Raw genomic sequence first — 17375 nt, 5'->3', positions numbered from 1 at the left:
TATTGTGATGTAGATGGCTTTAATTTTCATTTTTTAAATTTTGAATTTGGTTAGGGAATAAGCAGTGGTTGGTGCCTAGAACCAAAATGGCTGTTTTTGTTGTGGTTAAACAAGTGAAATATTCTATCCATGTGCAAGTTAAGTGGAGAAAATGACTTGTCAGAGCAACCATGAAATATCTCTTTGATCTATTGCCTTTTACTTGTAATTATCATTCAGTAGCCAACTTCTGCAAACTTTTACAACAGAATATAAAACTGAGCTCATGATAAATGGTAAATCTCCCTCCTGAACACTACTATGGGATCTGAATTTATCTGTTCAACATTCTCATTCTCCTGCAGAAGATGATGCCTGTGCAACTAAGATTTGTAGAACAAGTATAGAAAGCACACATTATGCTCCTCTTGGACTGCAAGATAGTAACAGAAATTAATCACATGGAAAAACTGTAACATGGTTTGGCTCAAGACCTGCATTACAGTTTTAGATTAAATCTGTGTTTTTCCTAAGATCAGCCAGTGTCAGTTTAATAGTGTGGACCCACTTCCTTCATGTGGGAGGCAGCTGCCTCTTTGACCTCATTTTTCCTGAACCCTTTAATGTTAATCACTGCTGTTGCCCCATCTTACTGCTGACATGTCAAAGGATAGTTGTTCTCTTGCAGTTATGATTACAAAGCCTGAGCCACTAATGAGGCTATTCTATGCCCTTTGTCCAATTTATGCCAAAATTAAATCCTTTTAATGGCAGTAACCAGTTCTCATGGTCCCATGAATGCAGAGATTTATGAATGTCTTCTGAATAATCTTGATATTTTTTTTTGGGGAGGAGGGGTCCTCTCAAGCTCTTTCTCCATGAAAAGTATTAAAATATTCAGCATTATATTTTTGAAATGTCAAGCCCATTTATTCATTAGAAACATAGCTATAAATGCACATGCTGCTAGTATGAGCTTCAGCCCCATATCCCTACCTCTCATCCTACACCCCCAAGGATGAAGAAAACTAGTTCCCTTCCCTCCACCCCATCCCACATTTACAGATGGGCAGCTTGTGTCATGGAGGGTGAGTGGAGTGGCAGGACCATAACCTATGCATCCTTACACAGTTCAACTGCTAACTCCCTGCAACAAAGCTGCCAAAGCAATCCTTGCTGTACATCAATAGTTTGATGTTCTGTTACAGTTGTATCTTAATATCTAAGACCCTGGCAGCTCTGATAGCACGGTATTGCTCCAGTAGAAAGAAAGTTTTACTAATGCAGCTTCAACATATTAAATTCACTAGTATAAAGGAGATGGAGGAAAAGACCAACATTTAACAATGCATGTTAAAGTTTAGGAACTGGTTACAGTAGATTTGAATGCAAAAATACTAAATCCAAGGGCGATTAAACTGAGCTAGTGTAGATGGCACATATGAAGTAAACCAGATTTTAAAGTTAACACTGAAGTGTATCAGTTTCATTAGAAAGTAAGCTCTGCCATTAACACAAAGCATCTTAAATCGAATCCTCTCTCCCTGGATGAGACTAAGAGGGGTCTGGAAAGCAGGCTAAAACCCACAGTTAATGCCAAGGCAGGAAAAAAATCAGGGTTCAAATTCACAGGATGCATTGCAACATTATGAAATCCATCTAGGCTATCTTGCTATATTTATTCAATGTTTCACTGCCTCCCCAAGTAATAAGACCAACTAATGGCAGGTATGAAAAAAAAGGGCAATTTTTTTTTTAAGTTTAAAGGTTTATTCAGACAAACTGGGAAGTGGCAGTTGGTATTTATGTAACTGTCCCCAGCAGCTATGGTGGTCCAGCTGCAGAAGTGCTTTGGATGCTGCTGCACAGAACAGGACAGCTGTTTGGCTTGTAAAGTGTTGCAGCCAACTAAAGCATGATTCTGAAAACTAGCTGAGTCCTCCTCCCCTCTGGCCCCAGTGCATGTGGTGCTTTCTGTGAGAGTTTTAGAAAGAATCTATTCCTGCTTTTGGCTCTGCCCCTGGGAGAACCACCTTTTTTAGAATTGCCAGGTAGTAGGGTCCATACACCTGCCTGTTGTGATGAATCATACTGCCAAACCTGTGACCAACTTCCAGCAGTTCTTCCTGAATTGGAGCAAGGCCTTTTGAGAGACTGCAAGAGTTCTGGGCACTAGGAGACAGATGAAGGCTGAGAAATGAATGGATCCGCTGCTCTGTAGGTATGAACAGAAAGGGAATGATAGGAGAAGTCAGTCAAAGGGAAGACTGAACACCTGACAATTTGAGGCACTATCAGCTCAGCAGCATGGACATAGCTCTGGAGAGAACAGAAGTGAAATCATCCTGGTATTAAAAAAAACCTACAGTGTGTAACAGATGTCAGAATGCAACATGGAATTTAAGATTGTGCTTAAATGCAATAACTGCAACAGCACAGATCAGTGGGGAAAGACTTCAAACCATTTGAAATAGCCTGGAAATTTATATATTACTATGGTGGGCTAGTGGATAGAGCACTGAACTGAGACTCAGGAGACCTGCATTCCATTGCTGGCTCTGTAACAAAGTCACTGTGCCTGAGTTTCTCCATCTGTAAAATAGGGATGACACCACCTTTGTAAAGTGCTTTGATATAGGTGGTATTGTCAGAGCTTTTCACTGCTTGATCATTATTTGATTTCTGGAGAAGGAGTGAGGATCTCACTCTAGGGGCACTAGGTACCCCCCCTTGTGGCAGTCTGAGCAAAGAGGCCAAAGACTGACCTTCCCTCTTACATCGGGGAAGCTTGCATGGTGGTTACCTATGCTAGACCAATCCTGGGAAAGGACTTCACTTTAGGGCTCTAAGGCCAAGCACAGATTGTAGATAAAGAGGTAGGGTGGCCTCACTTTTTAAGTAAAAAGCGAGCACATTAGACATTTACTCAGGAACTCACCAATTACGCTCCGCACCGCATTGTCATCCTCTGCGATGCTCCTTATCTGGCCTTTGAGGGAAGCAGATTTGTCGCTGGTGAAAGCAGGGTAACCCAGTTGCAAGAGAGATTCACTAACTTCCTGGTGCACATGATTGCTGATGTCCAGCAAAGCTTCTCGAAACCTAAAATCAGAGGCATGTTCTATATTCTTGGGCTACTCCTCACCTTTGCTTCACACAGGGAGAGGGTCCCACAGCAGTGGAACAGTAGCAAATTCCCTCCAGAAACCTGTAGCCAGGAACATAATGATGGCAACATGAGGCACAGACAACCAGCTGTAATCATTTGGTGTCCCATGAACTAAGCTGCCCTAGTGCTTGTTACTGTGATCAGAATGATCAGCAGCACTGGTTCCCCATTAACCAGTGAGTCACCACTTCTAGAGGATTAGTTCCCAGCTGGAAACTCCTCCCCCAGCCAGAAACCCTGGCCCCTATTTGGATTTTAACTATCCTCTGAGTTCCAGAGTGGATTCCTGCAACTCTTCATTCCCACCCAGCACCTGTCTACTCACTTGTCTCCCTCTGAAAAATATAATGGTAAAGCAACCAACCTGGTGTGAGGAAGCCCTTCTAAGAGGGCCTTTGTTACCCGTTTCAGCCTATCTACAAACCCAGGCGAGCTCAACAAGGCGCTTCCACACACACTGCTGGTCACTAGCAGGACTGCAGCTATGATTGTTAGCTGATTCACTTGCAACTGTACCTCCTGCAGCCGGGCTTGGTCCATCAACAGAGTCTGCAAAGAGAGATCAAATCCTCTTGTGGGCATGGGGAGAGCTGTGCTCACCAAGCAGGGAGATTCTCAAGCTGGTGAATCGCAACTGCCTGTCCTTTTTTGTATAGATAATGGGAGAGGGCTCCTCAATGGAGAAGGGTGTGAACCACTGATCAAACACACTCCGGGAAGCAGGAAAGGCCTTGTTTTGCAGGGGACCCAAGCTAACAGAAGAGGGGAAATAAGCCACAGGCTAGAAGCTTCCACTGCCAACAAGGGATAGGGGATCCAGCAGAGAGCTATTTTCTCCCCTTGCAGTCCTGTTGCCTGGCCCTGAGACAAAGCCAGCTCATGCTGTAGAGGCTGCATAGGATTCAGGGCCCAAGCACCTGTTTATTTCGCTTGTACTTAAGGCCAGTTCTAACTGCCACATCAAAGTGGCAGAGCCGTCCTCCCTGGCTGATGAGAAGATTCCTCCTACCTCAGGGTATTTCTCTAGGCTTGGCTCCCAGCGGAGTAGATTCATGTATCCTTGGTTTAACACAGACATGGGACTTGGTATAGATGAGCTGCTGCTGACAGCCCCCAGTGAGAGTGGAGCAGGTGATCCACAGACCTCAGGATGGGATGGGGATGACAAAGAAGATGCAGAGACTTCCGCTGCTGCTTTGTGTAACCACTCAGTTGTGTGATCCAGGCTGTCTGGAATGGGATTATGGAGAGATGTTTGCGGTACGAATCAGACTCAGCAAATTGAATAGTGAAGGAACTGTTTTCACTCACTGTACTACACTACACTCTGAAGACACAGTGTATCTCAGACTAGTCAGACAGCAGTGCTGGCCCCTGGTACTTTAGGAAATGTCGGACTCATTCTCATAGGACACAGCCATGTCATTGTCAGGATAGTGATGCTGGCCCAGTAGTAGTGGGACTGGAGAGGCGCATGTTCAGGGCTGGTCTCAGCTAAGCTTTGTAATGTGCTATGGGCTAGGAATTATTATTCCACATATGGTGAAACACCTCTAACAAAACCAGACCAGCTCTGCTGCAAGCCAGGTTGGTCTCTGTCGGGGATAGGTTGCCTCTGATTTATTCAGCAAGTTAAGCATCCACCAAAACCTTCTTCTAGAAATGCTCTGCCAAGGGTGACTACAGGTCTGTTTAACATTTTGCCCTTTCCTCTGAGGATCTCAAAGCTTTAATTAATGAAATCTCACAACACTCCCTGCCATGGCTATTTTCTCCATATTATGCAAGAAGAAACTGAAGCAGATTAAATAACTTGCTCTCTTTTACAAGGCAAGTCTGTGAGAAAGTTGTGACTAGAATCCCAGTGTCCTGACTGCTCTAACAATCCATCCCCTGGTTAGAAGCACTTCTTAAATTTACATTTGACAGTTTTGCCTTTCCATCTTGTTACTAATACAAATTTGCATGAAAGACCCTTAACAGCTCTGTTTCTATCTGCTACTCCTCTTCATCCTGTACCTGCAGCTCTTATCTGCCATCAGCAGAATGTCTGCCCCATTGGCTGATATCAAAACAGAAGACCAGTTTGAGCTGGGAAAGGAAGTACCTGGAGATGAACTAAGCAGCAGCTAATCCTATTTGCGTACATTATTCCACAGTAGTAAAGAGAGGAATATAACCAGTGTCCCATTAACAGAAATACATGTTTCAAAATGAATGCTTAAAATTGTATGTGCACACCTTAAATGCTTGAGTAAGCTGTTAGGAAGACTGGTTTCTCCATAGGGCTGCTACAGCACAGCCATCTGACACAAGCCTCAACCACTCAATGTGCCAAGAGACCCGTGCCAAGGGTAAGCTCATGCTCCAAACCCACCAACCCTTGACTCCTCTGCTGAATCTGTCCCCTTGTGGGTGAGGGCTGTCTATCATGGAAAATGATATCCCTGCAGCCCCAGCGTGAGATTCTTTCCTCACCTGCTGAACTTTGAAAATATTAATGCACTTTGGACCTATGTCACCCTGCATTAGTGCTCAGTATTATTAACCCTTGTATAGGTATTCTTGATGATGACCCAGCACACCCCTGCACCTTCTCTCTCCTTCCCTACACACTCACTGGGCAGCTTGGCAAGGAGCTCCTGGAATTTCTTCTGCTCATATTCGACGGAGTGATCCTGCAGGTGGGGCCGCAGGCTCTGGATGGTAAAATTCACCATGTCCATTTTCATCAGGTCTAGCACCCGGAAAATCTCCCTGGGGTGAATTAGAGGACAAAAAGGAAAAAGGATTACTCCAAATGTCTCACTGCAGTCAAATTGCCCCAGAGATCCAATCTTCAGTGCTGGGCATTCTAAGTGCAGAGGGAGACAGTACTCACGGCCTGATCTCACCTGCAGCCCAATCCAGCCCCACACACTACGCAGTAACTTCCTTTTCATGAAGCCAGGACTTTTTAAAAATCTAGTTTTTGTGCTGGGGATCAGTACCAAATTGCATGCTCCAGAGACCATCCTACTTACCCTCAGAACTAGTACAACAGGGGCAGTGCAAGCTACTTCAGGGTTCCTTGAGGCTGTCTCTACCCTGATCTAGAGAGAGCATCAGAAGAGACCATGACCTCCCACAACAGTTATGTTCCACTGAAACAATGAAATTATCCAGAAGTGGGATAGGCTTATGAGTACAGAAGACCGGACATAGACCCAGCCTACAGATTCATTACTGCAAGAAGAGATCATGGGCTCACTGCACTCAGAACTAAATGCAAAGTTTATTGCTGTGACTTAGGTTCTTCAGTTTCTCACACACACAAATAATTAGTCATTTCTCCTTCACAGCATGAAGGGAAAGCAACTACTACTACTTTTAAACAGCTGGGGGGCACTCAGATGATATAGTGATAAGGCCATGTAAGAACAGAAGAGGAAATCAGGCACTATAGCTCGTTCCCTTCTGGTATGACTGTGATGGAGGGGTTGGGGTGGTGGTATTTAGAGCCAATTAGGATGGAAATTTTTGTGAAAGGGACCTACGTCCCCTACAAACTGGACTGAGCCTCAAGTTCATTTTGCACTGGACTTTCCATCCCATGAACAATAATTTAATCCAGTTTTCATTATTCAGAAACTCAGTATCAGTGAGACAAGCTGAGGCTCAGTGTATCAGGAGTCTGGATGTGATATGATTATTGGGCAGGAGGCAGTAGATTTCCATGCTACAACAATCACTGATTGAGGGTATGCTGGTTTATGGGAGGCCTACCCATGTCCCAGTGTTACCCACCTGAGCAGCTGAACTGGGTCTGTCACACCCTGTAGTCTCTGCACTTCCTCATCTCGGACAGGTGCACACAGCATCGCCATTGTACCTAAGATGTACATGGTGAGACTGGGGATGTCGAGAGCCCCATGCTCAGCCTCCTGTGTGATCAGCTCCATATCCAGGGCTTCTTCGATCTGGCCCTGCAGACGGCTGTGCCATGGCAGCAACAGTGACAGTATGGTCTTCCCCAAGGAGAAAGTCAAAGAGAGAAGAGTCTGGCTTTGTTCAAACCTAGGAATCCTACAGCTCACCAGGAGCTGCACAACAAGAATTAAAGTCTGGCCTTATAGGAATGAGGACTCACTCAGGTGACTACTAAGCACATTGAAACTTAGGAGCCACCATAGCAGCTATAAGGAAATTTTTGTTCCTAACTGCTCCCTTAAGGGCATACACAGAAGATGCTATATGACCATATGTCAGCCCCTAACTAATGTGTGGTCCCTATTCTTTCCTTTACAGCAGGGATCCCTTTTAGTGCCCTGTGGGATGGCTTTCTGGGAAAGGAGCTGCCTCCAAGAACTAGAAACGGGTAAAGGTATGGGCCAGGTCAGGCAAGTATGTTAGATGCTGCTATGGGTTCTGCAGATAGGTATGGCTGTTCGTTAGTTTTAAACATTTAGCTCCTGTTCTAATAGGTTGTGTACATTGAAGACAGATGCTTATGTATGACTAGCCTTGGAGAGGGGTTTCTTTATATATAAACTTTGAGTTTACAGATAGAAGAGACTGTATGCACAGTTACTGTTGGCCTAGGGAAGATTTTCAGGCCAAGGCATTTTCTCACTTTACTTCATGCATGTCTCTCAGGCTTTTTTGTTTAAGAAGCCTTGTAACAACAAGTAAGGTTTTAATAAAATCAAGCCCATCTAATTCATTTTTAATTCAGGAAGTATGTGTTCAGTCTACAATCCTATTAACAGACATCTTCTACCTTTCTTAGAACCCAAATCTGCTGTACTGAAGAGAGGGTTTGGGTCCACTGAGAAGGAATGATGGGGTTCAGTTGCAAGTTAAGGGAGAAGAGGTTGCCAAGTATTAATGAATGCAGCTATCCTTGGGGCAGGAAAAAGGGAATGTAAAAAGAGAGGAATATGTGGTAGTTGTCCTACCACCTGTGAGCTAGCCTTCTGCTGTCTGGTGAAAACCAGTGGGACCAATACTAATGAGACCTAAGCGGACCAGGACATTAGCCATCCTTAAGCAGAGTGTGTGTAGGCTCCTGCTCAAGAAATCACTGCATCAGTGTAGCACAGAGATTTAAGCAATATCTACAATCAGTTATGTCCATACTGATTGTTACACGGCTCCACTGGTTTCATACCTTTCAGGTGTAGCTGGTGTGTGTGGAACCCTGGGTCAAGGGGACAGTCTTACAGACAGGATCTAGAAGGTTGGGCCTAGTATTTACTCTTCCTCACTGTGAATTCCATTCTCTCATGCCTCCGGTATCATGTGTGGCCACAAGGCAAGGTTTAGATGTATGTCATTAACAGAGGCCTAGCTCTAAGGTGGCTGTCCTATCATGAACTACTCACCTCTTTAATCTCCTGCAGCAGTTGGATCATGTGTGTATACACTGGTGGACTAGCAGAGAGCTGTTCTTTCAGATTGTCCCAGAAAGCTTTGTGCAATGTCTCTTTCACTCGGCTTTCCAGGCTGAGTGGGGAGTGGGAACAAGTAACTATTATGAACATTCAGCCATCTCACACCTATCATTATGGAGGGGCTATGTCCCCACTTGGACCTCCCTGAATTTTCGTTGAACTTTTATTCTCATGTTGGAAGCAACGTCTCACCACTCTCCTGCCTATGGGAACCTCTATCAACCTAAATTCCACAGTTCTCCCACATATGGTTCCTACCCAGCCATCTCTTTTCACCATAGCCAAACATTCTTCGGCCTTGTCTGCGCTGGGGTTGGTGTGTAAGGTACGTGTAGCTACACACCACAGTGAAAAGCAGGCTATGTCCATACTGCTCCATAGCTGCATGTGCAAACGAAAGGCTGATGTAGCGGGGAAAAGTTCTGGCAAGGAGGAGCTACCGGAGTCTTTCCCTGCAAAGGCTCCAGCAATGGGACATTGGGCAGCACTGTCTCACTGTGCAGCGAGCCATGTAGCTAGGGCACATAGCTAGGGCCCTACCAATTTCACAGCTGTGAGAAACACGGCACGGACTGTGAAATAAGCCCTACCCCATGAAATTGGCTCCTACCTCCTGCTGGGCTGGGGAGGGGAAAGACTTATCCATCACCTGCACTGGCATTCTTGGGTGGAGTTCAGACCCACTTCCACCTCTGGGAACCTCCTGCAGCCACAGGAAGTTCCACCGTTGCTGCCTTCAGAGTCCAGCTCTGAAAGCAGCACAAAAGTGAGGGCTGCAACTGGCCCCTCAAATACCCTTTGGGTTGGGAAACTCCCCCCGCCCCCCCAGGTACAACAATATGAAATTTCAGATTTAAACATTTGAAAAGATGACATTTACCAATTTTCAAATCCTATAGCCGTGAAATTAACCATAATGAAACACAAATTTGGTTTCATTAAGTGTTCAGGCATGTATTTCCTCATCTAAGCAGCACTTCATCCCCTACACTGCTATTTATACCTATATTAGCAGGGCATACAGTGTGTTTACTCTACACATATATGGACATGTAGACAATCCTTAGTCTTACTTTTCTACCACATAGCAATAGTTCAGAGGCAGCTCCCCCTGCCCCCCTTCAGAAGAATGTGATGTTTAGCCAGCCTGCAACAGATGCAGATAACTCCAAATTCTCCAACCACTGCTCTAATCCTCAGATCACCCAACCACTACTCTCATCCTCAGAGAAGACAGACAGGACCATACAATATTTGCAGGATACCTTTCTACAGAGCCCCTTTTTGTTCAGCACCAGGAAGGATACTCTGGTGGTTAAAGCATTCAGATAGAACTCAGGAAGTTTACAGCTACAAGGCAGGTTGCTGAGGGAAGATCTTTGCATCTCTTCTCCTTTGATTAATACTTAAGAAAAGGTCACTGTCTACACCTCTGAAAGCTCCATTAAACTCAAGGAAGACCAGATGTGGCATTCATCATAGTTCCAAGGGAAAAATAAACTTGAAAAAAACATAACATATAGCACCAAACCCCACTTTCTTTTCCTTTGTAGTTTCTACATACTTTCAACAGCCATAGCCCTCCAAATCCTCCCTTCCCCTATTTCCCATTCTAGCCATATAATCTGCCACCTCAGATAAGAGAAAAAACAAAGAGGAGTATAACGAACCTGTTTGGTGAGAAGCTGACCTCTTGCAACTTGAAGTCACGGTTCACCACAATCTCGTGTGCAATGGTCATTTTGGAAACTTCTTGTGCTGTTTCTAGTAATTCTGCCATGGAGAGAACTGGTGGAGGAGGGCTGGCTGCAGAAAGGAAATTAACGAGACCTAGTTCTTTATCATGATCAACTACAGTCTTAGATCCAACGTTCAATAAATCTAAAAGGTTTTACAAAATTTATAAGGAAATGCAAACAATGAAAACCTGTGTACGTAGGGTGGGGTTAAAACATCCCCCTCAGAATATAAGAAACATTATGCTCCTAGCTGATTAAGAAATGCTGACACTGACCAAAGTAAAACTGATCAGTTTGGTTTCTATGTCTAAACAATGGAAGATTAAATTTCATTAATGGTCAAAAGCAAGGACCCAATCCTCTCCTAGTGAAGTCATTAACTAAACTTCCATTAATGTAAATGGAAGCAACTTTGGATCTCAAAATTGAAAATATCACTCTGTGGTTATTGGTAACACCAATATAGGAAATAATTGTTCAAATTAAAAAGCAGCACAAGACAGCTCATTGAGTGAGCTGAATAAAAATGGATTGTATAAAAGCCTTATCAGTTCAGGCTTGGTCCTATTACTTTTTACATGTTCTCATACCTAGGCTTTAACCTCTGAATGACCTCCAGAATAATTATGCAACTACTTAATGTCCCTCTATCTTGTTCTGTGGTTATAATGAACAGTGAAACAAGTACAAGCCTTATAAGTTCTTTTAACAACATCCCTGCCAGTGTAAAGATGCCAGGAAGACATGTATTCTGAAGAAGAATGTCACATTTTTTACCATTTGAAGAATAAATAAGTTAGATAAAAAGGAATTAGCACTCGTCCTCTCAAGTATCTTCAATATAGATCTCCCAATGCATGATAGATTTATTTTTCAGATTGGGTAACAAACTCAAAGAAGCTAAGTGTCTGAAAGCAAACTCTGAGTCAGTGGCAGAGCTGGAAGTAAAACTCATATCTCCTGACTCCCTTGGTAGGGGATTAAACACTCCAGACACATTTTGGAAATATTAGCTGACAAACTACTGATTTTATACTGCAACAGTCATTTCAGAATCTCATGAAAATCATCAGTTGTGGGACTATTATCTAGGGTTTCTACATTCTAGAGCAACAGGAAAAATTACAGGTGAAATTCACTGATTAAATTATGGGAGAAAATATGATGCTATGTGGCCTAGTTTAGCAGCCAGAAATGGGAGAACAATTTACAAGTTGCAGGACACCAAAGACAGTACAGAATAGGAATGAGACAGCAAAGAGTCACATGTTGGAATTATAGATTCTAACAGTACTATAGGCTTGCCTTCATATCCTCCCATTGGGGGACTCACCCTCTTGTTATATTTTAAACCTTAGCCCCCTCATTCTGCAATCTGGTCTGTGTACATAGCCTGAAATCAATGGGGCTCTGCAAAGGCACAGGGGTCTGCCTGCGTGGAACAGATTGCAAGAGAGTAGTTTAGGACTGTAAGCACTTTGGGATAGGAAGCCTTTATTATATGTCTGTACAGGGTGCTTAGCTCCACACCCTAACCTCAATCTGGTTGGGATCTCTAGGCCTACAATAATACAAATCAGGATTAATTAGCAGAGTTGATTAATCTTGTAACTATTTTAAGTTCCAAGGAGACCCAGAGTTTGACAAGAATGCTTGTTTATGCTGTAGTTTAAATCTAAAATAATGAGAGAACTTAGAGCTAACTAGACAACCCATGCCAATGGAGCCTGCATCTGATAGATGTTTCCATGATGAAAGTATATCATCCATATACTGGATAACATTAGCAGTATGTATGAGGGGAAATAATTTAACTTAGAAAGTTCTTGACGAACAAGTGGATCAGGACACTAGCAGCTATATGAAAGATTAATACAGGATAATTTAGAAAGCTTGGTGCAGAGAACCTTCCTCAGCTAGGCAGAGAAACAGAAAAATTGCTAAATAAGTTTGAATTGATTAGCCCACACCAAAGCAAGGTGAAGTAGTATATATCATGACTGGTCTAGAAGGGGGTATGGTAAAATGACAGGTCCCCTTTCTGAACAGATTACAATCTAAATTAGACAAGAGGGTTGTGTGAAGAAAGGCTAGTATCAGGTTGTATGCTATGAAATGATGTCAGTCATATAAAGCCCAGTCCTGCAAAGAATCATATACATTTGCATTCTTACTGGCCTGAGTAAGTCAGTGGAACTATACCTAAGTACCAAGTCCCTAGCTAGCTTAAATCTTTGTTGGATAAGAACAACTAAAGACACCTAGGCTGCAGGAAGTGAACATTTGACGTTTTTTCTGATTTTAGTTCCACTGAACTGTGTAATGGAATTTAGTGATCTTTTAGATGGGGAATTCTTAAGATGCACCACCGTTTGTCCAAGCAGATGAATGTATGGAAAATGATATATAACCTCTCCAAAAGTTACAATTCAACTCATCTGAGAAAGAATTCAAGCTGTGAACAGACAAACCCAGTTTCATAGTTTTGATGTGAGCCCCTCTGTCCTTTCATACCAGATAAAGCCCCCTCTTTTTGTATCATGTGAAATAAGAGCGACATCTAGTGACCATGTCGTTTATTGAAAGCTGTACAAGGCAGAGAAGTTCACAGTTTAGACACACTACAGTTAAGAGTCACAATGAGGTACAAGATTCTACTGCAGAATTCTGACTAATTTTAAAAAAAATCACTTAATGGTGGAACATGAAAGAGGTTTAGTGGAAACATGCTCTAAAGAAGCCTTTGAAGAAACAGATAAAGGCACTTCGGGGAACAAAGTGGGAGAGGAATATTTAGTACAGCTGATGGGAAGTGTAACACTGATCTGGGGTGATCTTTGCAAAAAATTGTGATGTCTGTTCCCCCTCCTCCTCCTCCTCGGTTAGCAGTGGGATAGGATGTGGAGCCTAGGATTCCATATCACCAGGTTAAGAACGGTTAAAGATTTATATGTTTTCTGCCCCATAGCGCCATTTCAGCGCACTATGCACGAGGTCCAGTCATAACATTATTAAATGTTAAAAAAGAGCCATTACAGAACTTAGTCAAAAAACAGGTCAGCAATGGTTCACGCTGCCAAGAGCAGTTGTATAGTCTCCACATTTGAGGCAGAGACTGGACATCTCTCAGCGCTAGTTTAGTAAAAATCACCCCTGCCTGGAAACAGCGAGAAGGCATGACCCCACTACAGGCCCCTTCCAAACCCAAGGGCTCTCTTTCAAACCTCTCCCCGCAGCTCTGTCATCCCTGGTTGCACCACTGTTTGCACTGAACCGTGTGAGGACGGTAGAGACCGGACTTTTCTAGCATAATTGGAGGTGGACGTACACGTTGGCAGCTGTGGTGGGCAGAGGCTGGGCACGTCCCCATCATGGCTCTCCTGGGCCTGCCTCGCTTTCCTGGGCCTACAGGGCACGCTCCCTGGGGCACTGCAGCCACTGGGCGGTGTCTCCTCTCCAGGGTGAGGCATCTTGTTCCTCCTGCAGGTCGAGAGGAGACAGAGGGTTACAAAGGGCGGGAGCAGGGAAGGCACCGCGGCCCCAAGCCGGCCACGCCTCCAGTCAAGGGAGGGGGCTGTGAGGGCACTGGGGAGGGAGCCTGGGCACGAGGCGGGGGGGGGGAGTGACAAGGGGGGGAGAAAGACTCCGAGGCAGGTGGAGGAAGACCCCAGGGCGGGGGAGGGGGCGTCCAACGGCTCCTTGCCTCAGCGAGGGGTGGAGAAGCGGCCCCTCACCTTCCCCAGACGGTCCGCGCGGTGGTGAAGGGGGGAGGGGCGGACCGGGCGGTGGTGAAGGGGGGGCGGGGGCCGGCCCGGATCGGGCGGGGGTGACGGGACAGGAAGCCGCCCGACCGCGCTCGAGGCCCCTCACGGAACTATTGCTGCCGTTGGATCAGTGAGCGTCCGCGCCCAGCTTCAAACAGGGCCGAACCAAGTGCCAGTGCGTGGGGGGGGAGGCTCGACCTCTTTACACCAGCAGGGGTTGTAGACGGTTCCCAGGGAGATTTCTCCCCCTCGTGGCGCCGACGAGACCAAAGCCACCGTGTTTTATTTCGTTGAGATCCTGTTCTGAATGAGGTTTTATAACCCGCCCACCCCCGCTTCTCTGTTAGAAATGGGCTGCTCCGTATCTTGACAAGCCCTTTTCAGGACTGAACCAACCCTAGAGAAATGGGGATGAGCCTCGCACACAAACTCGCCTCCATTTAAGAGCCGCCTCAGGAGCCATCTCTCGTGCTAAGAGATAAAGCGTGATTTACCCTTGGATAATGGCGCGTTAGTCAGTCCAGCACTAAGCTTCCGTTGGAACTATATTTTTCTTATAACATCCCCCTCTAGCCAAATGGAATGCTCCAAAGAGTGGCTCGGTCCACAGACCTACTTGGACTCTACCATCCAATAGAGGAGGAGGTAGACAGATGAAGGGAATAGTCAACTAGAGCAAAGGCGGGGGGACCTCCCTAGGAATTTAGCTGTAGAGTTGCATGATCCTCTGAGGAGTTATTGATTGTAGGGCCTGCTCTATTTATGGGCGCCTTCACAGTAATTTATTTTTAAAAGTGCCTGGTAGGATCCCTTCCCCTTCTGACAGGATGGGCCATGTAAATTAATAGCTGTAGGTTGGCAGCATGTGTAGTTGTTCACACCCCAGAAGGTGCTATGATCCTAGGGGAGGGATAGGGCTGATTGCAAAGTAAGTCAGGCACATGGGAGATAGTAATGTTTAGTGATCAGAGCAGGGGTTGACTGAACTAGGCCTCCTAGCTGGCAAAGAGGGGGCTTTAGGGGAGTGAGGACACTTGGGTTCTGTTCCCACCATTGGAGGTTTCTAGGAGCGTGAGGAATCCTGGGGTCTGGTTCTTGTGAAAAGTGGAGGTGGGATGAATTGAACGTGAAGTGGTACAGAACTATAGTAATAAGCATGTTGGAAACCTATAGGAGGATAAAGATTTTAAAATTATTATTTACAGTGTAGTGGTGCCTGAGAGCCCTAGTCAGGAACCAGGATGCCAGGTGTTGTACAAGCAGAGTGAAAAGGATGATCCTTGCCCTGAAGAGCCTGCAATCAAAGTAAATCCTTTTTCTTTTCTTTTGCAGAAGAGGGGTGGGGGAGGAAGGAAGGTGCACAGATTCATCCATTGTTCACTTGATGGCTTACTGGAGACGAATAATTTTGTTAATTTATGTTGGTGCCTGCGCTTTCTTGCCTTTTCCTTCCAAACTATGTTTATTGTGATTGTTTAAGCACTATCCTGATCTCTGAGCAGTTTATAAAACTCAGTACAAACTATTCCATCCAAAAATTAAAACTGTGCTGTTTTCCGTGTACTGCATGGGTAAGCAATGTGAAAACTAACCTCTATAACAACTACACAGGGGAAGGGATAGCTCAGTGGTTTGAGCATTGGCCTGCTAACCCCAGGGTTGTGAGTTCAATCCTTGAGGGGGCCATTTAGGGAACTGGGGTAAAAATCTGTCTGGTGATTGTTTCTGCTTTGAGCAGTGGGTTGGACTAGATATTCTATGATACACAACCTTGTCCCATCAATCTGCTCACTCCCCATACCCTCAGGAAAATGGGTGGGTTTTGCCACAGGCCTAAAGGTTAACAAATCTGCATCCTGCTGGACTAAGGGAAGAGCCAGTATCTGGTATCTTTATTGTTCCAAGAGACATCAATGCTAGAAGACAAGGCTGTATCACTCATTTCTGCTGTGAGATGTATGCTGTTGGCTCAAATATTCTCTGGATATTCAGAGTGTTGATTCTATAGTACCAGAGACCTCAGCAGCTCCTTTCCTGGACCCTTTGCCTATGACATGTCTCTGATGAATCTCCCCTCAAGGGCTGTGCAAGTCTTTCCTTTAGGATAGAGCCCTCTGGTTAAACACTTCAGGGGCCAGGCTGAGTGTGAGGTGGAAATCAGGTGGCTAGAGCTCCAACTGTCATCCTCTAGGGCAGGGGTCCCCAACGTGTTGGTGCCCACGGGCACCATGGCACCTGCCATGGTGTCTTAAGTGCACCCACTTACTGGCCAGTGGAGGAGCATTTGCCAAAATTCGGTGGCATTTCAGCGGTGACGCCTCTGGATGACGCCGCTTGTCGGCAGCATTTTGGTGGATGCTTGTCGTCGCCACGGTCTTCCGTGGCGCGTCAGATGAAAAAGGTTGGGGACCACTGCTCTGAGGCAGTGGTTCTCAAACTTCATGGCACTGAGACCCCCTTCTGACAACAAAAATTAATACATGACCGCAGGGGGGAACCTAAGCCTGAGCTCACATGGGGCGGGGGGAGAGGGGCAAAGCCTGAGCTCCACCACTCCATGCATGGGGGCCAAAGCCCAAGGGCTTCAGCCCTAGGTGGGGGGCCTGTAACCTGAGTCCTACCGCCCAGGGCTGAAGCCAAAGCCTGAGTCCCACGGCCCAGGGCTGAAGACCTCAGGCTTCGGCCCTGGGTGGTAGGGCTCAGGCTTCGACCCCAGACCCCAGCAACTCTAATGCCAATCCTGGTGACCCCATTAAAAGGGGGGTCCTGACCTACAGTTTGAGAACTGCTGCTCTAGGGGCTGCTTCCCATTCTACTCTTCTTCCCTTAGGAGTGAAAGTAGCCAGAGATTTTGCAGGACTCTCAAGGAAGTAACACAGGCATGAGCCCCGTCTGCCTACAGGAACCCCTCTATAGCAGGATCCCCCAACTTCCATAGCACCCTTGATCATCTCCAGCCTGTCTGTGATCTCCCTGCCTCAGGCTCTGGCAAAAAAACCCTCTCTCCCACCATCACCTCCTTGTGAATCTTCATAATCTCAGGTGCTTTCCACCTGGATTGTGTAGCCATAAAATGGGGCCAAAGTGTAGTTGTTCAAGTGAGAAAAGCCTGGATTTGAAGACTTTCAGGCCAGGCTGAATGGTGGGATCATGGGAGGCTAGGGTAGGCGACATTTGGGATAGGGCTAATGACGCAGGAGGTGTTTTCCTTTCTCATGGGGATCCTGTTGCCTTTATGCACATACCCTGCTGTAGCAGTTATTTAAATATAAATGTTATAAAAATGCTCTCA

The 17375-nt window shown here is 45.5% G+C and overlaps 1 protein-coding gene across 7 annotated transcripts; it reads right to left on the bottom strand.

Annotated features, from left to right (window-relative positions):
• Positions 1-40: 40 nt before the first annotated feature.
• TCP11 (t-complex 11) lies at positions 41-14403 on the bottom strand. Of its 7 annotated transcripts, none has more exons than XM_030561320.1 (10): positions 14282-14403; positions 13648-13799; positions 10251-10386; positions 8512-8632; positions 6935-7155; positions 5769-5905; positions 4158-4378; positions 3513-3697; positions 2918-3081; positions 41-2194 (listed from the first exon to the last, which is right to left on the bottom strand). In XM_030561320.1, exons 2-10 carry the CDS (start codon positions 13787-13789, stop codon positions 1965-1967), a joined length of 1557 nt encoding a protein of 518 aa, XP_030417180.1. In that variant the 5' UTR covers positions 13790-13799; positions 14282-14403; the 3' UTR covers positions 41-1964. The 7 variants fall into 7 exon arrangements, with proteins under 7 accessions (XP_030417180.1, XP_030417178.1, XP_030417181.1 ...); XM_030561318.1 differs by lacking the exon at positions 14282-14403 and adding an exon at positions 14054-14169 and having other exon boundaries at positions 42-2194; XM_030561321.1 differs by lacking the exon at positions 14282-14403 and adding an exon at positions 14054-14169 and having other exon boundaries at positions 42-2194; positions 3573-3697.
• Positions 14404-17375: the final 2972 nt, after the last annotated feature.

Source organism: Gopherus evgoodei, chromosome 4, assembly GCF_007399415.2.
Source record: "Gopherus evgoodei ecotype Sinaloan lineage chromosome 4, rGopEvg1_v1.p, whole genome shotgun sequence".
Lineage (NCBI taxonomy): Eukaryota > Metazoa > Chordata > Testudines > Testudinidae > Gopherus > Gopherus evgoodei.
The sequence above is the reverse complement of the archived record's forward strand: the minus strand, read 5'-3'. Positions and strand labels throughout refer to the sequence as shown.